Source organism: Lobosporangium transversale (genome assembly GCF_002105155.1).
Source record: "Lobosporangium transversale strain NRRL 3116 chromosome Unknown BCR41scaffold_34, whole genome shotgun sequence".
NCBI classification, from domain to species: Eukaryota; Fungi; Mortierellomycota; class Mortierellomycetes; order Mortierellales; family Mortierellaceae; genus Lobosporangium; species Lobosporangium transversale.
In genome coordinates, this window is record NW_019029012.1 from 120,510 (window position 1) to 142,987 (window position 22,478).

Here is a 22,478-nt window from a genome sequence, read left to right on the forward strand (position 1 = left end):
TTCTGACACCGAGTTGAATCGTGACGAATAAATGTGTCCCTCGCCAATGAATGTCCTGGAATCCGAGCTACTCTGTTTAGAATTGGGGGATGGATGAAGTTCGTTTGTTCGAATTGTTGATATGCAATGAGAGAAAAAAAAGATCTGAAACATGGATTGATGGCGTAAAGACTACGCCAAGGAAGAACCTCAAAGGGCAGGAATAAAAGGTATTAGAAAAGAAAAAAACGAGTGACTACAAGTGTTTACTCCCCTGGCAAAAAATGCTGGGGGTAGCCGATATAGTGTCAGAACTCTCGTACTGTACACAGGAATCGGAGAGAGCGGCCCCGAGGTGTTTCTAATGTAGGAAGTTGGCTGTATACATAAGCATTAACTTTTTTATTTTATTTTTTTACTTAAAACTTAAAACACGTCTTTTGCGCGCCCACATTGATCCAATAAATAGCAACAAGAATGGTATCCACCTTTCTGATGACTGTCACACTTTATCATCTACCTCATTGACTACTTTATTGGCTGAACCATGTCCTTTTATATTGACCATATATTTGAGCACACAAGAACCATCTAGTTGGGGCCGTTATATTTGACTCACCAAGGGGCAGTCAACAGCATTGGCATAGATCGAATCGACAATGTGTTTAATCAGAGAGGGAAAAAAAACCCCCTCGACTATTCCATATAAACTTCATTTTAAAGAATCATGGCCGTGTATAGTCTTGAGCGCGCCCCTATAAGTGCCGGAACTTATTCACTCCCATTTTTGCCAAACAAATCCAGAGTGGTTAAAGATCTGCTGGTCTTGAGTGTCTTGAACAGCGTCAGAACTCCTTCATCACCAATTGGATTCCCATTCAAGTACAAAGCAGTCAATGTCGTGTTGCTCATGAGTGCCTCTGACAGTGCCCGGGCTCCTTTATCCCCAATTGAGTTGTCCCACAAGTCCAGAATGGTCAAAGCTATGTTGGTTATTAGTGCCTCTGACAATGCCTGAGCTCCTTTATCTCCAATTGAGTTGCTTGTCAGGTCCACTGTGGTCAAAGTCTTGTTGACCTTGAGTGCATATGACAATGCAACGGCACCTTCATCTCCAATTGCGTTGCCCGTTAAGCTCAGAGTGGTCAAAGAGGTATTGGTCTTGAGTGCTTTTGACAGTGCAAGAACTCCTTCATCCTCAATAAGATTGTAGGTCAAGTTCATAACGGTCAAAACCGTGTTAGTCTCGAGCGCCTCTGAGAGTGCAGTAGCCCCTTCAACTTTGATTGAGTTGCCCTCCAAGTCCATAATGATTATAGTCTTGTTGACCTTAAGAACCTCTGACAGTGCAAGTGCTCCTTCATTCCCAATAGAGTTATACCCCCACCTCAAGGTGGTCAAAGTCGTATTGGTCCTGAGCGCCTCTGACAGTGCAAGGACCCCTATATCCCCAATTGAGCTGTCCCATAAGTCCGAAGTGGTTAAAGATGCGTTGGCTATGAGTGCCTCGGACAGTGCAAGAGCTCTCTCATCCCAAATTGAGCTGCCCTTCAAATCCAAAGTGGTTAAAGTTGTGTTGGTCTTAAGTGCATCTGATAGTACAAGTACCCCTTTAATCCCAATTTTGTTGCTCACCAAGTACAAAGCAGTCAATGTCGTATTGCTCATGAGTGCCTCTGACAGTGCTCGGGCTCCTTCATCCCCAATTGAGTTGTCCACCAAGTCCAAAGTGGTTAAAGCTGTGTTGGCTTTGAGCGCCTCTGACAGTGCCAGCACCCCTTTAATCCTAATTTCGTTATTCATCAAGTTCAAGGTGGTTAAAGTTGCATTGGTCTTGAGCGCCTCTGACAGCGCAAGAGCTCCTTCGTCTCCAATTGAGTTGCTTGTCAGGTCTAAAGTGCTTAAAGTTCTGTTGGTTGTAAGTCCTATTGAGAGTGCAATAGCCTCCCTTTCCCCAATAGCATTGTTTGTCAAGTTCAGAGTGGTTAAAGTTGTATTAAATTTCAGTGCCTCTGACAGTGCGAGAACTCCTTCATCCCCAAACGAGTTGTTCATCAATTTCAAAGTGGTTAAAGTTGTATTGGTCTTGAGTGCCTCTGACAGTGCCAGAGCTCCTTCCTTCCCAATTAAGATGTCCAAGTCCAAAGTGGTTAAAGTTGCGTTGGTCTTGAGTGCTTCTGACAGTGCAAGAGCTCCTCCATCTCTGATTGGTTTATACCCCAACATCAAAGTGGCCAAAGTCGTATTGATCCTACGTTCCACTGACATCTCAAGAGCATCCTTCTCATTAATGCTGTTTGTTAAGTCCAGGGAGGTTAAAGTTTTGATGATATTGGGTGTCGCAGACGGTGCCAGAGCTACTTCCATCTTAATACAGTTATATGTCAAGTCTAGAGTGGTTAATGTTGTGTTGGTCTTGAGTGCCTCTGACAGTGCCAGAGCTCCTTTATCCTTAATGTTGTTGTGTGCCAAGGCCAGACTGGTTAAAGTTGTGTTGATCTTGAGTGCCTCTGACAGTGCCAGAGCTCCTTCATCCGTAATGTCGTTGTGTGCCAAGTCTAGAGTGGTTAAAGTTGTGTTGGTCTTGAGTGCCTCTGACAGTACCAGAGCTCCTTCATCCGTAATCTTGTTCTGTGTCAACTCTAGAGTGGTTAATGTTGTGTTGGTCTTGAGTGCCTCTGACAGTACCAAAGCTCCTTCATCCTCAATATAGTTGTGTGCCAAGGCCAGACTGGTTAAAGTTGTGTTGGTCTTGAGTGCCTCTGACAGTGCCAGAGCTCCTTCATCCTTAATAAAGTTGTGTGCCAAGTCTAGAGTAGTTAATGTTGTGTTGGTCTTGAGTGCCTCTGACAGTACCAGAGCTCCTTCATCCGTAATCTTGTTCTGTGCCAACTCTAGAGTGGTTAATGTTGTGTTGGTCTTGAGTGCCTCTGACAGTGCCAGAGCTCCTTTATCCTTAATGTTGTTATGTGCCAAGGCTAGACTGGTTAAAGTTGTGTTGATCTTGAGTGCCTCTGACAGTGCCAGAGCTCCTTCATCCGTAATATAGTTATGTGCCAAGTCTAGAGTGGCTAAAGTTGTGTTGGTCTTGAGTGCCTTTGACAGTGCCAAAGCTCCTTCATCCTCAATATAGTTGTGTGCCAAGGCCAGACTGGTTAAAGTTGTGTTGGTCTTGAGTGCCTCTGACAGTGCCAGAGCTCCTTCATCCATAATGTCGTTGTGTGCCAAGTCTAGAGTGATTAAAGTTGCGTTGGTCTTGAGTGCCTCTGACAGTGCCAGAGCTCCTTCCTCCTTAATATAGTTATGTGCCAAGTCTAGAGCGGTTAAAGTTGTGTTGGTCTTGAGTGCCTCTGACAGTGCCAGAGCTCCTTCATCCTTAATATAGGTATGTGCCAAGTCTAGAGTGGTTAAAGTTGTGTTGGTCTTGAGTGCCTCTGACAGTGCCAGAGCTCCTTCATCCTTAATATAGTTATGTGCCAAGTCTAGAGCGGTTAAAGTTGTGTTGGTCTTGAGTGCCTCTGACAGTGCCAGAGCTCCTTCATCCGTAATGTCGTTGTGTGCCAAGTCTAGAGTGATTAAAGTTGCGTTGCTCTTGAGTATCTCTGACAGTGCTAGAGCTCCTTCCTCCTTAATATAGTTATGTGCCAAGTCTAGAGCGGTTAAAGTTGTGTTGGTCTTGAGTGCCTCTGACAGTGCCAGAGCTCCTTCATCCTTAATAAAGTTGTGTGCCAAGTCTAGAGTAGTTAATGTTGTGTTGGTCTTGAGTGCCTCTGACAGTACCAGAGCTCCTTCATCCGTAATCTTGTTCTGTGCCAACTCTAGAGTGGTTAATGTTGTGTTGGTCTTGAGTGCCTCTGACAGTGCCAGAGCTCCTTTATCCTTAATGTTGTTGTTTGCCAAGACCAGACTGGTTAAAGTTGTGTTGATTTTGAGTGCCTCTGACAGTACAAGAGCTCGTTCATCCCCAATGAATTTTTTACGAAAGTCCAACCTGGTCAGTGTCGTGCTCTTTGACAGCATCAGAGCTACTTTTTTCGCATACGAACTACACTCCATGCCCAGAATGGTCGAAGTTGTGTTGACCTTAAGTGCCTCCGACAGTTCAATAGCCCCTCTTTCCCCAATTGGGTTGCTCGATAAGTCCAGAGTGGTTAAAGTTCTGTTGGATTCGAGTACCGATGACAGCATCGTTGCCGCTTCATCTCCAATAAAGTTGTTCATCAAGTCCAGAGTGGTTAAAGTTCTGTTGGATAAGAGTGCCTTTGACAGTTCAATAGCCCCTTCACTCCCAATAAAGTTATTCATCAAGTCCAGAGTGGTCAAAGTTGTGTTGGTCATAAGTACCTCAGACAGTGCACGAGCTCCTTCATACCTAATTGAGTTTCCAGCCAAGCTCAAAGTGCTTAAAGTTATGTTGGCCTTAAGTGCCTCTGAGAGTGCAAGCACCCCCTTATCCCTAATTTTGTTGCCCGTCAAGTCCAAAGTGCTTAAAGTGCCGTTGATCTGAAGTGCTATTGAGAGTGAACTAGCCCCATCAGATTCAATTAAGTTACCCGTCAAGTTCAAGGTGATTAAAGTTTTGTTGATCTTAAGCGCCACTGAGAGTACACCAGTCCCTTTATCCCCAATTAAGTTGTCCGTCAAGTCCAAAGTGCTTAAAGCTCTGTTAGCCATAAGTGCCTCAGATAGTGCACGAACTCCTTCATGCCCAATTGAGTTTCTCGTCAAGTTCAGAGTGGTTAAAGTTTTGTTGATCTTAAGTGCCTTTGAGAGTACATGAGTCCCTTCATCCCCAATTGAGTTGCCCGTCAAGTCCAAAGCGCTTAAAGCTCTGTTGGTCTCAAGCGCCTTTGACAGTGCAAGGGCTCCTTCCTTCCCAACTGAGCTGTCTGTTAAGTCTAACATAGTTAAGGTTGTATTATTTTTGAGTTCTTCTGATAGTGCACGAACTGCTTCCTCTCCAATCGAGCTGTCTGTCAAGGCTAAAGCGGTGAAATAGCTGATAGTCTTAAGCGTCCCGGGAAATTTAGAGGGCGCTCCCTTCCCAATTAAGCTATTCTTCAAGCCCAAGGCGAGTAAAGCTGCTTTGGTCTTGAGTGGGCTTCCAGGTACTTGAGATACACTTGCTACGTTGCTCCAAGGGCTTATCTCAATGGTTAAGTTATGAGGGTGCGGTGGTGTCTCGGGTCGTAGAGCGGAATCTTTTATGAAATTTGATGGTAGAACAATATGAATCATTTTCATATTTTTAAGTCTCATGATGCGAGCAAGTATTTCATATCGCATGGATCTTTTGAGTAGTGGCCGGTTGATGCCTTCTTGAAACGATCCAAGTTCAAGCCTAAGAATCGATACACTTGACTTCTTTAGTGCATACTCAAATGCTTTAAGTTCAGTCTTGGTCCAGTCACAGCTGAGTGTGATATCCAGTTCATAAACACAGCTTATCTCGGTCAGGGCTTTGAAGAAGTATTTCGCTTCAGTCCTTGATTCCAATACGTAAACCAATTTACCAAGATGCGAGTCATATTTCCAGCCATCCATCATTATATTTGGAGAGGTTCGATATCCTTTTTCATGATACACGGCAAGATAGTGGTTCAGACAAACCCATTTGACATGCCCTGCTTCTGTCATGATCCTATGCAAGTTGCCACGTTGCTCTTCATCATCGATTTGAAGGAATGTGCTCAGCTGTTGGAGATCTACTACTTCAAGTTCCTCATAGTCGTCGATTGAGTTGATGTTTTTCAAGATTGGATATTCAATAGTGAGCGCCATCATATACTCGATTGAATGATTGATAGCATCGACCAGAGGGGCCGGGGGCTTCTCCAACTTGAGCCATTGTAAAAGGATGAGTATGTACGTTCCGTACTTGTGGAAGAACTCCATTCTATTTTGAATCTCATATCCTTCATGTTTAGCAAGATGGATTTGTTCCTGGTCGCTCTTGCCTGTCTTTACGGTATGATCCTCTCCTTCACACAGGAAATGAAGGCGGAGCTTGTTCCTCAAGATATCCGATGAATCCCACCTGGCGGTGCCGACGGGCAAAACTATAAATAATCGAGGGATTGGACAATCGTGTAGCTCAACACTCTGGGCAAGGATAGCATTAGCATGCTTTTGAAGGATAGTAAGTCTGTCGCGTGCTTGATGTTGCGAAGTAACTGTCTCCAATTGCAGTTTAAGCATCTCCGAACGCGCTTTAAGTATTTCGTCGTCCTTCTCTGTAGTCTCCAATAGCCCTTTAATCTGTTCAAGCTCTTGTTGTGGGCAATAAGGGATGGGGCAATAAGAGATGAATGGGAAGATTGAGCAAATTTTGATAGTGATAATAAAAGATCATGGGAGGCCAGATTACTGTTGCTGTTGCTGTTACCGAACTGGGGTACTTCTGTAATCACGTCCAGGATCTTGTAAGGATGGTATGCAATACGCGCAGGTTCGATTCTTGTAGAATAAAAAAGATGTGTTAAATCGGGGTTTCTCATTTTCTTTATCAAAAGGACATTAAGCACCATGGTAGAATAATATACCTGTTGCCATCAGGGTCTTCAAGGAATGGGATGGGAATCCCATCCAATTTGAACTGCAGTGCATCTGGAAACACGACTCGAATGTCTTGCAAGCTCACATAATATAGCGAGCCGTTGTCATTGTTGGCGGAGGTAGTAGTCCTGACACGAACTCCTTCAATGGTGTCGGCAAGCCGGAATTGTTGGTATTCAGATTCACTCATTTCGGTGGATGTTCGCTTGATGACAGAATGGAGGGCCTTATTTCTCTTGACCTTTTATTTATTCAACTTCGCCGCCTGGACTGATTGACTTCCAAAAAAAAAAAAAAAAAAAAAAAAAAATCATGCAGCCAACATGCTTACCCCCTTTCCACGAAAACAAGAAGCAGCTTCTACTGTTTCAAAAAAAAAAAAAAAAAAAAAAAAAGTGTTTGTGTGAGAAAGAGAAAAAGAAAAAGAAAGGCATCCCATGGCAAGGAGTCTAATCTCCACTACGAAGAGCGACATTGTCGTTGACAGGTCGCCACTTGTGGAGCAATATTTACCAAAAATACAGAAGCAAGCTTCAACTTCAAAAACATCGGTCTCATCTTCGTCTTCTGCAAAAGTATCACCAGCTGAGAGTAATGAGCCCAAGTTGACGAAGAAACAAATCCTACTAAAGAAAAATATTGAGCTGCATAAAGTATATGTGGTCCTGGACTGGACAATGACTCATACCGATATCTTTTAGAGAGGTTTTGTCAATTATAAGCCTACTACTTAATAAACCTTTTGTAATAGATAGCGGACTAACCAAAATGGCGTCGGTATAGGTCTACTTTTAATTTTTATTTTTATTGAGCTGCGCTGGTATAGTGAATTGAATCGTGGTTAGTAAAAGTGAGAAAATAAAGGAACTAGAAGTAAAACAGGGATGTTCAAATGACATTGATGCATATTCATTTAATACTCTAAGACAAGAGATTAACGCAGTTATTGTCGCTGTTGCCTTGTGCTATGGAGTAACAGCTTCTTGAGGTCCTGCAGCTGCTCCTCCAATCGCTCTACACGTGCATCCATAACGATACGTTTCTCCGTCCTCTTATTGGTGTTAGCATCCAACTTTTCTTGATACGCTTTCACCTGTTGGGTAGTCGCCGTGAAATAGATTTCCCTTGGGAAACAATCGTACGCCTTTCGGTAACCTGGGATATGATAGGACATATTTTCAGCTGTCTCAATGTATTGCATACGTGCTTCAACCCATGCCAATCGCCATCCATCATCGCCCTTTGAGAATGCCACATTGATAAGCGCTAGAGCGAGATATTAATAAAAGGCACAAGTACAAATAAAAGCAAAATAAGGAATAAGCTCCCTCTCAATAATTAATTATTAAAGCTAATGGTAGTTATAATAATGACGAAGATCAAACGATAAAGAAAAAAATCTGATCAAAGAAGTTATACCAATAAGCACGTTCAACATTAAGATGACCGTGAAGAAAAAGAATAGCATTAGCATAAAATGGACTGGCCAATCTTGAGAAGAAAGTTTAGAGTTAAAAGGCTCATATCGGCCGCCCTATATTATGAAAAATAGCGTAAGCCATCAAATAGAGGGCATGGATATTACGAGAAAGACTGCGTCAATATGCATATCCAAAACGAAAATATGCTAAAAAAATAAAACTAAAATAGAAAAAAGCTTACCAACATGAAGTACGTTCCTGACAATGCACCTAAGAAATTGATAGGTAAATCTCCTTCTTTTTCTACTCTCTCACATCCGCTTGTCGGGCAGGCATGAAGTAGGTGTAATATCCCAATCGTGAATGTAATGACTCCTGCCGCAAAGATCCCAAAGAAGACTTGAATCTCCTTAATAGCCTGTTGAATAATCGTCACATATTTACACACCATCTCGATGACCCTGAGCTCAAAAAGCTACTTAAAATGAAGTTGAATAAAAAAAAAAAAAAAAAAAAAGAAGAAAGGACGGTGTTAAAAAATTTCGTATTTATCCATTAGAAGTATGAAGAATTAAATCATCACCACCATACAGCTATACAGCTACCTAAAAGAATAAAGAAAAGAAAATACAAGCATATTACCATGTGCAAGAAGACAGTCAGGACCGAGAAACTGACAAGCCTGGTATTTCCATGTTGATCGTCACTGAAAATGACAACTAATTGATGGATACCAGCAGCCATAGGTATTAAAAATGCCAACATATCAATCGAATTATATATTGATCTAGATGTCAAGAATATTGAACAAAGAAATAACGCCAAGGCCCAAATAGCTCTCAATAATAATAATAATAAAACATTCCAAGAAGCAAATTCAATAACTGGTCGACAGAAAACCCATGTTCATCTTACTTTCTGTATTTTTCCCAACCCTGATACGCTTGTAAAGCTTCGAGCCATATAAAGAAGACGGACATGACGATAATAGCAATCGAAAATTCAGCGATTGGGGTGGGATCATTACCAGTATAATACACTTGCAAGAAAGCGAGTACAAGGATTAGAATATAATAAAAGCATTGGAATACGAATCTCTTAAGCCAATGAGAGAACCCAATCGTATTCCTATTTAAATTGTCGTGACAGGGCCAGATGCTTAGTCAATACGCATTAAGGCCAATAATAACAGCGTAAAAAATAAAATAAAACATAAAGATTGACCACTGATAACCTTACCATTTGTATGTGACCAAAGCCGCAATGGCTGGGTTTTCAAAAAAAGCCAGATCAAATTTGTAAGATTTAATATATATTCGGGTTTCGAGGCGCAGCTTAAGAAGAAACATATGATACATATGATACAGCGACTTCCACCTTGGCGCGCCTCGTACTATCGTATTTGGTTCGACCTGCTCTGTGGGGCATTTAGAACACGATGATTTCTTATCCAAGTCAGCTTGGCCACTTTCTTCATTGGTTGTATCATCGCGGTAGAACCACAATGCATCAAAAGAGGCCATGAACACTGAATCTGTAAACAAGTCATTTTTGGGGTCTCGTAGCTTGGCTGACACATGTAGTTGCATAATCGGATCCGTTACTTTGGGCAGAGTTAATGATGGTGGCTGCCAGAATTTGAGTCGACACATTGGTGGGTAGGCGATTTTGTGATTATCGATAATATAGGACCGTTCCGTAGCTGGAATATATGCTATTTGCTTAAAAGAGGCGAACGCTTGCTCCGGGAACATAACCATGACTTGCTCCATCGACCTAAATATGGGAGTCAAGAATGAGAGGTTACGAGAGCTGTTGGCATGACTGACACAATAGTCCATAATCACTTTGGCAGTACCAATGGCCGTAGGCTGCCTCTTTCCGGTCTGGAGAAGCTTTTTAAGAGGGTCATGCGGTTCATGGATGGTACATGTCCTGGATCCCGGGATCCAAGTGATTTTTGTTAGGGGTAGCAACTCCTTCATAATCTGCTCCAAAAAGCTTCGATTCTCATATGTCCAAAAATCACATAGCGTGGAAATACATGAGATTGGGTTCACAGGATCGTAAGAGGATGGTCGAATAAGGGTCTTGAGGTACTGAATCATGGCTTCCTGGCATGAAGTATCGCCATCGATATACATGTTTATAACATTGCTAATGCCTTGAGAAATCCGATTCTCTTCTGAGATACCGAGGTCATCCACAGAAGAATAGGGGTAGGTGAGCGTCTTGCCTTCATAAGTCTCATAATTCTTTTTTGGGTTCGCTGGATCCTTGAGTTCTTCGCAATATGGTCTAGACAAAAATTCTAAAGCAAACTGACTCTCATCTTCGCTAGCCTTGACACTGGAGATCATGTTGACACGAGGACTAGCGTCTTCCCGGAGTGCCCACACAAGCTCTAGCCTCGCAACCTCAGATGAGTCTGACTCAGTCTCTTCGATCAATCGCCACACTTGAATACATAAATCTGTCATCATCACAAGGCGCGAGGCTACTTGAAAAAACATGCAAGAATGATTTAAATGGGAAGGGCCTAAGGGTATTGCCAGACTTGTACCTTTTTTCGTGGTCGGATCTAAAAGTGAGGACGAAAGGGATACAGAAGGATGAAGCTGCTGTTCTGCAGCTGAGATGGCACGCGTAATGTTGGCGATGGTCAACTTAGTCCCACGGCGTTCTGCAGTGCTGGCGGTCACAGTGAATCTAGAACCAGGGACCGATATTATTTCCCATGTGCAATTGTGGGTAAGTAGCACATGTTCTACTTTGTCTAACTCTTCCCTGTAATTAATAGCACATGAAGTAATGGCATCAGTATCCATCTTGACGATGCTTATAACGGGTCCCTATTGGTACAACGAGGATAAGTAAAGAAAGAGCCGATGTTAGTTATAAATAGACATATATACTTCTACCAACTTTTTTCATCAAAAGAAGCAAATTCGTTTATCCCCACCTCTCGATAGACAAAGGTCTGATCTTTCAAAGGGCTCGGAAAGTCGAATCTATAGTCCTTATGGATTGAGCTTGAGAAGGTCCGGATGGTCTTCATGTCACGTATTCTAATGACCTTGCACTCAATATTTCGATGTTCTGTATCATTAGAGGAATCCTGATAAAAAGCCATAAAGGTCTCAAGACCCATCGCCACTTCAAATTGTTTATCCACTCTTTGATTATCGGTATAGTCGCCAAGGTGTATACCCGAGAATGTCTCATATATACTAACGCGCCCCTTAACAGATATTGCCGCCAGTGACCCATCACTAGATAAACTGACAGATGGCTCAGCGTCGCTGCTGGCGACTTTAATATATGAGACCTGCTTCATCCTTGCGATGTCCCAGAAAGCCACCACGCCTCCATTGCCAGTCCATGCAAAGTAGTTGCTGCGTAAGCTCGTAAGGAATCTTGATGCAGCCTCCAGATTTTGTTCCGCTGTCATATCTAGAGTGTTGATTAGTGTCCATGGGGTACCAGCACTAGCAGTCCTGTAGACTGAAATTGAGAATCCGTCGCAAGCGATATAGTACTCATTCATGTTTCCTTGGTTGTCACTGAGTGAGTATGAATGGAACTTCCCATGGCCGTAAAAGCCTTGAAGGTTCTTGCAAACATTCTCTAATCGCAATTCTCTAGAAGATGGGATAGGAGGGAAATGGCTGATATGACATGGCATTGTATTGTTTGGGCTCTCAGGCATGCCTGGTGACCTAGTTAATGTAGAAGGCTTTGCTATCGGCTCAAAAGAGTGAATGATGACATATTCTCCTGACTCTGATACTGATAAGGAAATATTAATTGAACCAGGGCGACTGACTTTAGCTGGGACTTTATCCTCTCGTGCAATCGGAACGGCGCGTTTCTCTGATGCAACAAGTGACCAGAGTTCAATGATACCTTGACCATCTTTAGTGAAGCACAGTGTCGCGGCATACGATCCACTGGAGTTCAGTGCATATGAGTGTATTTTCTTATTTCTATTCCGTGTATCATTATCGCTATAGCTCACATCGATGATATGATGAGGCTCGAATCCACCATACAACACAACATCTACATAGTATCGTCAAAAAATTTGTTGTCAAACGAGAACCGTGAGTGTCTTCCCGATAGGTTGGATTTGTAACGTGGAAATGGTTACTCTAAGAATGACTCTCTTACTTGGTGGTTCTGTGTGTCCTACGTCTAATTCAACGTAATGTAATACCAAGCTCACCCCTGTGTTGATCGAGAGCTCGATATCCTCATCAGTTTCAACCTCAACTTGCTGATGTAGCATTAATCTCGTAAACTCCTCCCTTTCTGAAACCGAAGTTCGGCGAGGCCAAAGAGAGCTGATGTTAACACTATAGAGGGTACCGTAAAGTCATTGACCTTTTATAGACATTAATGCCGATCAATGCTACATACCAATTTGACGGATTTCATCAAATCTTGCAACAGTGGTGCGTCTTTTTACCTAGTTGCACCATAAGGTAGACACATACATCAGAACCAGTCGGAAGTGTAGCCATGTATATATCACTAGTAGGAGAGTAGTAGAAAAGAGAGGAAGCGACTTGACGGATACTTACGGGATACAGACCACGTCGGCTGCGATCAAGCTGTTTTGCTTCGATTTGCAGCGTATCTGACTCGTGAGTAAATCCAGGACTGAGAGTCACGCCAAGTATTATAGAGTACCAACCAGGAGTAATTCCTCGTACCTTAAGTAAGCGCTAGCGACAAATAATTGATAAATAAAATGATGATCAAAACGGCCTCATAGATACATGTTGCTACATACAATATTGTTGCTGGCATTACCTTCCAATTAATATTGGGTGGAACAACTACGGTTGGTTTGCTGACGGCCCCTCCTGACTCTGATGATTGTTCAAAGTACCATCGCATACCTGGTATTTCGTTCACATTTGGATAGAATATTAGGGCATCATCGATACAGGCAAACATATATAGCATGGCTCAAGGAATATGCGTGGGATTTTGTACAAGTCGTCTGGATTCGAGATTTCTCCACCTTGATTCGATTCTGAGGCCAAAGCAGGTGTATCATTGTTGTTAATGGATAAAATAATATGCCTTGAATTTTGTCTGAGGTTCAGTGGTGGTGCTGGCGATGAAGCATTCGAGAGAAGCGGTCTAGCTAGTCCTGCAGAACCATTTCCCAGGCCGGCGTCCATAACGGTAAATCGGAGAGTTGAGCAATAGGATATTGATGTAGCAGATGACGTTGAAGAAAAATAATGGATTCAGCTAAAGAGTTGAGAGAAGAGAAAGAGAAGAGAAGAGAAGAAAAGAAAAGAGAAGAAAGAAAAATACTTCGCCAAAAAATCGGTTCGATTAATTTTTTTGTGAGACATTTTCCGTTGACAACTAGACACTCACTCAAACTCTACATGTACTAAATCGAGCGCACTTTCTGTATCTTGAATAAGATAGTTCGTTACATTATGGCTAGTTATCAAAACCAAAAGTGATAGTGAATGACACTTTGCTCCATTTTAATCCTCGGAGCAATGAGAATGAGTAATTTCGTTTTCAATTGCTTCTCACTCAGCCCCGATAAAATCATGGTTGAAAAATGACAATATCGAATCCTGAACGGACAAAATACTTTCTACTCGTCGATCAAGGTGACGAAAAAAAAAAAAAGATTGTCCCAAGGTTGCTTCGGTAGTAGGATTCTTAATTTTGATTTTAAGGAAAAGCTTTTTAGAATTACGATCAGTGCAGGATAATTCCAAATGAGCACAGTACATACACATATTGCGTCGGTAAAGTTCCCATTTTCACCAAAATGCGTCTAACATACTCCAAGGTATATGTAGGTGACAAAGAGTCAAGTACTGATAGAAAAAAATAAAGTTAAACAGTTGTTTCATAAGATCATCATATTTGCTGTATTTCTGCTTGATCTCATAGATTGACGATCTGATCTTCCTTTTTTTTTTTTTTTTTTTTTTTTTTTTTTTTTTTTTCCCTCTCTTATTTATAGGAAGGCACGTTCATTTTAATGTTTTAAGGTTTAAGACTGAGTTGGCTGGGGTAGAGTAGGGCAGTTATGATCGTTGTTGTCTAGTACTCTGAAGTAACAGCTTCTTAAGCTCCTGCATATGTATTTCCTGCTTCGCCTGCTGCTCCTGCAGTTGCTCCTGTAACTGCCTCTGCAATTGTTCCACCCGTGCATCCACATTCGTGATATGTTTCCCCAGTTCCTTATTGGCATCAGCATCCAACTTTTCTTGATAGGCCTTCATCTGTTGCGCCGTCGCTGCGAAATAGATTTCTCGGGGGAAACAATCGTACGTCTCACGGTAGCCAGGGATATGATAGGACATATTCTCGGCTGCCTCGATGTATCGCAGACGTGATTCAATCCATGCCAATCTCCATCCATCATCACCCTTTGTGAATGCCACATTAATGAGTGCTAAAAATAAGGATCATTAATAAAGATATTTTAATTAAAAATAAAAAAGAAATAAATTAATTTGCACTTGAATTTATACAATATTAACAACAATGACGGGATGGCAAAGAAGAATATTGATAGCATCAATAATACGTACCAATAAGCACATTCAGCATTAAAATAACTGTGAAGAAAAAGAATATCATCATCATAATATGGAAAGCCCAATCTTGAGAAGTAAACTTTGAGCCAACAGGATCATATCGACCACCCTACATTATGGAAAAAAGAAATTAGATAACCAAATAGATAGCATGACCATCTGCGAGATAGACGATCCCAATATATATACCCCAAAGCGAAAAACAGAAAAAAAAATAAAATAAAATAAAAAAAAAAAGAAGGCTTACCAGCATAAAGTATGTTGCGGATAGTGCACCAAAGAAATGGAGGGGGAAGTATTCTTCATCTTCCACTTGCTCACATCCGCTTGTCGGGCAGGCATGAAGGAGATGTAACATCGCAACTGTGAACGCAACGAGTCCTGCTGCAAAGATCACGAAGAAGACTTGGATCTCCTCAGTAGCCTGCTGGATGATCGTTACATATTTGCATACCATCTGGTTGATCCTGAGTTCAAAGAGCTATTTAAAAACCAATCCAAGCAAAGAAAAATAGAATAAAATTAAGGAAAGAAAAACTGTGAGGACTCCGTATTCATGCATCAACAGTATGAAGAATTAAATCATCTTCGTTCAGCTGCTTAAAAAAAAAAAAAAAAAAAAAAACACACAAGCTTGTTACCATGTGCAAGAAGACAGCCAGGACGGAGAAACTGACAAGCCTGGTATTTCCATGCTGATCATCATTGAAAATGACAACCAATTGATGGATAGCAGCAGCCATAGGTATCAAAAATGCCAACATATCAATCGAATTATATATTGATCTAGATGTGAAGGATATCCAGGAGATAATGTTAGGGTTCAAATAGCTCTCAATAAAAAAAAAAATTGAGAAGCAAATCAAATGGCTAGTTGACAGGAAATCCATGTTCATCTTACTTTCTGTATTTTTCCCAACCCTGATACGCTTGTAAAGCTTCAAGCCATATGAAGATGACGGACATGGCTATAATTACAATGAACAATCCGACGAGGGGAGCACGGTCCTCGCTAGTATAGTACACTTGCAGGAAAGCAACCACGAGCACTAGAATGTAATAAATGCATTGAAATGCGAATCTGCCAAGCCAATAAGAGAATCCAATCGTATTCCTGTTTATATTGTTGCAGTAGCGATAAAATATTTAGTTAATAAGCATTATGAGCAATAGCAGCACCATAAAAAAAAAAGAAAAAAAAAAAAAAAAAAAAAAAAAGAAAATCAAAGAAAGAATCATCGTCGATGACCTTACCATTTGTATGCGACCAAAGCAGCAATGGCTGGGTTGTCAAAAAAATCCAGATTAAAGTTGTAACATTTGACGTATAATTGTTTTCTGGGTTGCAACTTTAGAAGAAACATGTAACCCATTGATCTCCACCACGTCGTCTTTGATACTATCGGAGTTGGTTTGATCCGCTCTTCAAGACACGATGGTTTCTTATTCCAGCCATCAAGATCACTGTCCTTATCCTCGGTATCCTTTGTATCATCTTGGTAGAACCACAAAGCGTCAAAAGAAGCCATAAACACTGAATTTGTGAACCTGTCGTTTGAATTATCCCGCTGTTTAGCCACTACATGTAGTTGCATAATCGGATCACCCATTTCGGATAATGACAATGAGGGTGGTTCCCAGAATTTGAGTCGAAACATTGGTGGATAGGCGATCTTGTGGTTATCGATGATATAAGATCGCTCCTTGGCTGGGATATAGGCTATTCGCTCAATACAATCAAATGCTTGCTCTGGGAACATGGTCATGACTTGCTTCAGCGATCCAAAAATAGGAGTCAAGAATGAGAGATTACGGGAACTATTGGCATGACTGACACAGTAATCCATAATCACTTTAGCAACACCAATGACTGCAGGCTGTGTCTCTGCAATCTGGAAAAGCTTTTTAAGCGGGTCATAGAACCTTTGAGCAGAGGTGCTCTCAAAGTCTGGAATCCAAGTGATCTTTGTTGGAGGCAACAAATCCTTCATAATCTGCTCCAAAAAAACCCGATTCTCATATGTCCAGAATTCACATAATATGAAAATGCAAGAGACTGGGTTCTGAGAAGATGGCCGGACAAGGGTCTTTAGATATTGGATAACGGCTCTCTGACATGTTCCATCACCATCAGCATACAGATCTATGGCACCACGGATCCCTTGGGAAATTCGGTACTCCTGCGTGATGTTGAGGTCGTCCATGGAAGAGTGTGGGTAGGTAACTATCTTCTTTGTGGAATGCATAGGGTCTATTGGTAGTTCCTTGAATCTCCTATACCATACCGCCGGGTCAAGTACCAAAGCAAATTGCATTCCATCTTTGCTAGCCATGGCACTACTAATCTTGCGAATACAAAGATCGGTCATTCTATGTTTCCGGCTATCCTCTACCTGCAATGCCCACACAAGCTCTAGTTTTGCGACCTCCAACGAGTCCGAATCATTTTCTGCAAGTAATTGCCACACTTGCATATATCGACCTGTCACCAACACAAGTCGCGAGGATGTTGGCAAAAACATGCTGGAGTAAACTGAATGTGAGGACCCTAACGGTATTGTCAGGCTCGTCCCTTTTTTCATGACGGCTGAATCTGAAAATGAGGGGGAAAAGGATACAGGGGAACGAGGCTGCTGTTCCGCAGTCGGATCGACACGAGTAATGTTGGCAACTGTTAACCAGTTGCTATTGACCACAGCCACGCTGGTGGCCATGATAAATGTAGCACCTGACGCTGACGTAAATGTTTGATTGAAGTTGTGAGCGAATTGCTCGAACTTTGCTCTTTTCAAGCCCTTCATCTTGAATTCGACAGCATCGGACGAAGAAATGACACCAATATCTAACTTGATGAAGTTCATGACAGACCCCTATTGGTGTGAAAGAAAGATGCAATTCTAATTCTAAGCCATACAGTCATAGAAATATACTCCTGTCAATTGACCTTTCCACTGATGAAAGCTGAATTGCTCATCCTCACCTGTCGATAGACAAAGACTTGATCTTCCAGTGGGCTCGGAAAGTTGAGGCTGTAATCCTTGTGAATTGAGAAGGTACGAATGGCCTTCATATCTCGTATTCTTATGATCTTACGCTCAATAATCTGACTTTCTGCATCCTTTGGAGGGTTTTGGTCAAACATCATAAAGTTCTCTCGATCCATCACCACCTCAAACTGCTTATCCTCTCCTAGACCTTCGGTATAGTCGCCAAGTCTCATACCCGAAGCTGTTTCATAGATGCTGATGCATCCCTTAACAGAGATTGCTGCTAGAGACCTATCTCCAGACAAACTGGCATATGATCCAGTGATCCCACCATCGACAGAGATGTACGAGACCTGTTTCAACGTCACGAGGTTCCAGAAGGATACCACGCCCCTGCTACCGGTCCATGCAAAGTGATTGCCGCGTAAGCTCGTAATAACTCCAAATGCTGCTTCCAGGTTCTGCTCCACAGTCATGGGCAAGGTGCTGGCTAATGACCACTGCCCATCAATATTGTATATTGAGATTGAGTATCCATCGGAAGTGATGTAGCATTCTTTCATATTTTCATGGTTGTTGGTGAGAGAGTATGAATGGAACTTTCCATGGCCACAAAAGCCTCGAAGCTCTTTACAGGGCTCTATCGGGTCCAGTTTTCGAGGGAAAATATCCTTCCCCGATAGATCTAGAGGGGGGTAGCTGAAGATAAGACATGGTATTGTGTTTGTTGAATCTCCAGCCACGCTTGCTGTTCCAACTGGTGCAGAGGTATTTGTCGTGGCTTCGATAGAGTGAATGGTGATATACTTTCCCAAGTGTGATACCGATAAAGAGATATCAATCAAATCAGGATTGGCCATAGGCGGATGTATGACCCCTCGTCCAATTGGAGTGGTATGTCTCCTCGGTTTGCTATCTTGCCTATCTTGGGACTCTTCAGGCTTCTCAGATTCAAGAAGCGACCAAAGTTCAATGGTGCCTTGACCATCTTCAGTGAAGCACAGTGTTACAGCATATGATCCATCGGAATTTAGTTCATAAGAATGTATCGCCCTGGTCCTGGTCCGATAGTTGTTGTCAACATGTTTCACACTGATGATATGATGAGGCTTGAGTTCACCGTACAAGACAAGATCTGCAGAGTACCATCAAAAGGTATGATGTTAACTAGACTGCAAGCGCTTTCTTAACTGAATGATGTTTGAGAGCGAAAATGGTTGTTCCAAAGAAAGCTCCCATACCTGGTGATTCTGTGTGGCCTACATCTAATTCAACGTAGTGCAGTATGAGTCCTGAAAGATCATTTTTCTTCATGTTGATCGAGAGTAGGATGTATCCGCCAGTATTTATCTCAATCTGCCGATGCAACCTTAGTCTCGTAAAAGTCTCTTTTTCTAAAATCAAATGTTGTCAAAGCCAAAGAGAGCTAAAGTCAATACTATAAAGATGGAAGTGGGTTAAGTGATCCTGCTCATTTACAGGCATCAACACTAATCAATGCTACATACGAATTGGACCGATCTCATCGATCCTTGCAATAGTGGTGCAGTTCTTTGCCTAGTTACAGCAAAAGAAGAAAAACATATGTGGCAGGATCGGTTAGAAACATGAACAAAAACATATCACGAGTAGAAGAGTAGCAGAAACAGAGAGGAAGATTGGCAAGCACTTACAGTGTATAGAGCGCGTCGATTGTAATCTAGTTGCTTCGCTTCGATTTTCAGTGTGTCAGACTCGTGAGCAAACTCAGAGCTGAGGGTCACGCCAAGCGTTATAGAGTACCAGCCACGCTCTACTGCTCGCGCCTCAAGTAAACACTAGTGGCGAATAAAGAAGAAATGAATATCAAAATCAACTCATTTGTTGTCTGTCCATGATGGTTACCTGTAACCGTACCTGCCAGTCTTGATTGGGCGGAATGGTGGTGGGTGGTTGAGGAATAGTCCCAATCTTTCCTATGATTTCCAAGTCGGATGATTGCTCAAAGTACCATCGTATGTCTAGCATCCCAGCTGCTATCCAGACATAGTTAGTTAGCTACGAACAAGATGAGTCATTGGACACTGATCATATTAATATTAAATTACCTTGTGGTTCTACAGGGGTGATGTTATCGATGTTAGTCGCTGTTTCAGCACCGGCCGGTAACCACAAAGGATTCACTGGAGCCGCAAATATTCTCTTTTCAATAGGTGGAGTTAGGGTTGTTACTGTAGTTGTGGTTGAAGGCTGCTCCAGCGCCGGTATCAGATGGGCGAGATTGTATGGGCCTTCATCTAATTGTTGCTGGTCATTTTCAGCTGTATTCCTGGTAATGCCCTCCGGACTTGTGTTCAAGGAGCTTAGCTCTCGAGTTCCTGGAGTAATAAGACGATCTGCGGTTGGTGTTTTAGAGCTATTTTCTTGATTCTGAATACTGTGTCCAGCAGCAATTGTGTGGGTGCGGTGATCATCTCGGTTGGGATTCACATCTATCCTAAGGTTTGAAGCACTGGGCTCTTCAAAAAGGGTATGATCGCTATTGGGAGGGAGAGGGAGATCGGTCAGTGCGACTGACGATGATGGTCCAGGCGATGAAGTGGAGGCCTGTACGGCCGGGCTAGTGTTTTCAAAAATTTTGGGCTGATTGGGCCTAGCTGCTCCTGTTGGGATAGTCGGCAAAAGTGCGACCGGCTCATTGTTGTCTTCAGAGGGTATTTCCAAACGTACATCAGACAGTCTTGTGTTACTTTCTCCAATTGGGCTTCGATCAACAGTGGTGGAACGTGCGGAAATATAAACAGTTGCAGAAGGATCACCCATTGATAGAATCGTATCCATTGGAACAGAACGAGAGGGTATAGTTTCTAGAGCTGCATTATTAGATGGGGTATGTAATGAAGAGGGTATGTCTGCGCTTGATGATATTGGTGATGATGGGGTATCCTGCTGTTCGCTAAATGAAGGGGTGTTATTTAGTGTGGTTGTGAGGTTGTTGTTGTTGTTGTAGCTGGCTACATCTGGAGAGACAAAAGTGGGTTGAGGATCAATGGTACCCAGTAGGCGTGTGTGATCTGCAAAGGGGTGTTGAGGAGTCGTTGAGTAAGCAGCATTGCTTGTGGTAGAAGTATTATGGATAGGGGGAGGACCATCCTCAGAAATAGATTCATCGCTTGGTGATCGACGTCGTCCTAGTTTTGTCAGCCGATCCTTGAAACTACTGGCCATGATAGAATTAAAGAGGAGAAAAGTGTAAAAAAAAAGAGAAAGAGAGGTGTGAAAAAAAAAAAAAAAAAAAAAAAAAGATAATAGGGTTGGAGTATGGGAAGGAAAAGAAAAAAGTGAGATGGGGAAAGGGAGTGTTCTAACCGACAATCAGAGCCAAAAAAAAAAAAAAAAAAAAAAAAAAAAGGTTTGTAACACAGAATTGATACATTTGCCCTATTCGACAAAATAAAAAACGCTAGAGACCCGTGCATGGACACTAACAGACTAACAGACAGCTCTAGATCCCGAGGAGAAAAAAGGAGTGCAGATTGGCTATTGCCAGGACTGTCTTTTGTCTCTTGTCAGGAAAAAGTACCTGTGCGTCCAATTCACACACTTCAGTCTTTAAACCCATTGCTGCTGTTGCTTTCTCCAACAACCTCTCACAAGTCTTTCCCAAAGATCAGCTTCTATTGGGGAGTTAGTGGAGTGTAAAGGGTGGATATCATATCATTTATATAGTGGCCATCACATGAACACGAATCAAAAGAGTCTCTGGCAATTTTATTTTTATGTATTAGCCGGTCTACTATTCGATTTTGATTCCATCTGCTCCAGCAGTTTCTTAATCATCTGTAACTCCTGAGACTCCTTTGACTCCTTCTTGTCATCATTGCTGATATCTTTAACATCTTGCTTCTTTTTATACTTCTCCACCTTTTCCTCAGTTGCTGCAAAATATATTTCTTTCGGAAAGCAATTATAGGTCTCGCGGTATCCAGGGATATTGTATGACATGTTTTCAGCTGCCTCAATGAAGCGTAGACGAGATTCAACCCATGCTAACTGCCAACCATCGTCGCCCTTTGAGAATGCCACATTAATAAGTGCTATTGTGTGTTTTTTTTTTTTTTTTTTTTTTTTTTTTTTTTTTTTTAAAAAAAATAAATTAATAAAATTAGTTAACGTAAATTTTTTTTTTTTTTTTTTTTTTTTTTTTTGAAAGTACATCAAAGAGATGTGTTAAAGAACACATACCGATAAGCACATTCATCATCAAGATGACCGTGAAGAAAAAGAATATCATCATCATAATATGAAAGGCCCAGTCCTCAGTAGAAAACTCTGTATCAACAGAGTCATATCGACCACCCTAAATTTTTTTTTTTTAAAAAAAAAAAAAAAAAAAAAAAAGTAGTCAAGTGAATAAACTGGCGGTATGTTCAGAGGAAACAAAAAATACATCTGTATATAAGTAGCTTACCATCATAAAGTATGTTGCTGAAAGCGCTCCGAGAAAGTGAATAGGAAAGTATTCTTCATCATTATTTCGCTCACATGTACCCATAGGACAGGCGTGAAGAAGATGTAACATCGCAATCGTAAACGCAACCACTCCTACGGCAAAGATCACAAAGAAGACTTGGATCTCCTCAGTAGCCTGCTGAATAATCGTCACATATTTGCATACCATCTGGTTGATTCTAAGCTCAAACAACTGTTTGAAAAAAAAAAAAATGCGTTTGAGGATTTTCGTAATGGATCGTCATCGCTCAATTGCTTTTTTTTTTTTTTTTAAAAAAACACAAGCATATTACCATGTGCAAGAAGACAGCCAGGACGGAGAAACTGACAAGCCTGGTATTTCCATGTTGGTCGTCATTGAAAATGACAACTAATTGATGGATAGCAGCAGCCATAGGTATTAAAAACGCAAACATATCAATCGAATTATATATTGACCTAGACATCAAGGATATTGG

At 41.7% G+C, this 22,478-nt stretch overlaps 5 protein-coding genes across 5 annotated transcripts; all 5 read right to left on the reverse strand.

The window, feature by feature from the left end:
• Window positions 1-750: 750 nt before the first annotated feature.
• On the reverse strand, window positions 751-6,724 carry BCR41DRAFT_398787 (hypothetical protein; the record flags this gene model as incomplete). The annotated part of the gene is made up of 3 exons (XM_022028991.1): window positions 751-6,248; window positions 6,347-6,435; window positions 6,522-6,724. 3 exons carry the CDS (start codon window positions 6,722-6,724, stop codon window positions 751-753), a joined length of 5,790 nt encoding a protein of 1,929 aa, XP_021878796.1.
• Window positions 6,725-7,370: 646 nt separating this feature from the next.
• BCR41DRAFT_137568 (hypothetical protein) lies at window positions 7,371-9,576 on the reverse strand. Its single transcript, XM_022019518.1, has 6 exons — window positions 9,195-9,576; window positions 8,871-9,083; window positions 8,598-8,742; window positions 8,197-8,430; window positions 7,954-8,068; window positions 7,371-7,800 (listed from the first exon to the last, which is right to left on the reverse strand). Exons 1-6 carry the CDS (start codon window positions 9,542-9,544, stop codon window positions 7,478-7,480), a joined length of 1,380 nt encoding a protein of 459 aa, XP_021878797.1. The 5' UTR covers window positions 9,545-9,576; the 3' UTR covers window positions 7,371-7,477.
• A 4,416-nt stretch (window positions 9,577-13,992) lies between these two features.
• On the reverse strand, window positions 13,993-15,024 carry BCR41DRAFT_358569 (hypothetical protein). The gene is made up of 3 exons (XM_022025064.1): window positions 14,790-15,024; window positions 14,537-14,651; window positions 13,993-14,397 (listed from the first exon to the last, which is right to left on the reverse strand). The coding sequence occupies exons 1-3, from the start codon at window positions 14,997-14,999 to the stop codon at window positions 14,027-14,029; spliced, it is 696 nt and encodes a 231-aa protein (XP_021878798.1). The 5' UTR covers window positions 15,000-15,024; the 3' UTR covers window positions 13,993-14,026.
• Window positions 15,025-18,821: 3,797 nt separating this feature from the next.
• BCR41DRAFT_388315 (hypothetical protein) lies at window positions 18,822-20,736 on the reverse strand (the record flags this gene model as incomplete). Its single annotated transcript, XM_022027991.1, has 5 exons — window positions 18,822-18,923; window positions 19,038-19,086; window positions 19,203-19,346; window positions 19,426-19,484; window positions 19,617-20,736. Coding segments are annotated over 5 exons (1,473 nt in total), but the record flags the coding sequence as incomplete, so codon positions are not given.
• Window positions 20,737-21,285: 549 nt separating this feature from the next.
• Window positions 21,286-22,466, reverse strand: BCR41DRAFT_388316 (hypothetical protein; the record flags this gene model as incomplete). Its single annotated transcript, XM_022027992.1, has 4 exons — window positions 21,286-21,605; window positions 21,754-21,868; window positions 21,980-22,213; window positions 22,314-22,466. The coding sequence occupies 4 exons, from the start codon at window positions 22,464-22,466 to the stop codon at window positions 21,286-21,288; spliced, it is 822 nt and encodes a 273-aa protein (XP_021878800.1).
• Between the last annotated feature and the right edge of the window lie 12 nt (window positions 22,467-22,478).

Coding starts and splice junctions, on each gene's coding strand:
- BCR41DRAFT_137568 (XM_022019518.1), bottom strand. CDS start 9,544: ATGCAACTACATGTGTCAGCCAAGCTACGAGACCCCAAAAATGACTTG. Junction 8,069..8,196: donor CAGGAACGTACTTCATGTTG/GTAAGCTTTTTT, acceptor TTCATAATATAG/GGCGGCCGATATGAGCCTTT. Junction 7,801..7,953: donor AATGTTGAACGTGCTTATTG/GTATAACTTCTT, acceptor ATCTCGCTCTAG/CGCTTATCAATGTGGCATTC.
- BCR41DRAFT_358569 (XM_022025064.1), bottom strand. CDS start 14,999: ATGGTATGCAAATATGTAACGATCATCCAGCAGGCTACTGAGGAGATC. Junction 14,652..14,789: donor CCGCAACATACTTTATGCTG/GTAAGCCTTCTT, acceptor TCCATAATGTAG/GGTGGTCGATATGATCCTGT. Junction 14,398..14,536: donor AATGCTGAATGTGCTTATTG/GTACGTATTATT, acceptor CCTTATTTTTAG/CACTCATTAATGTGGCATTC.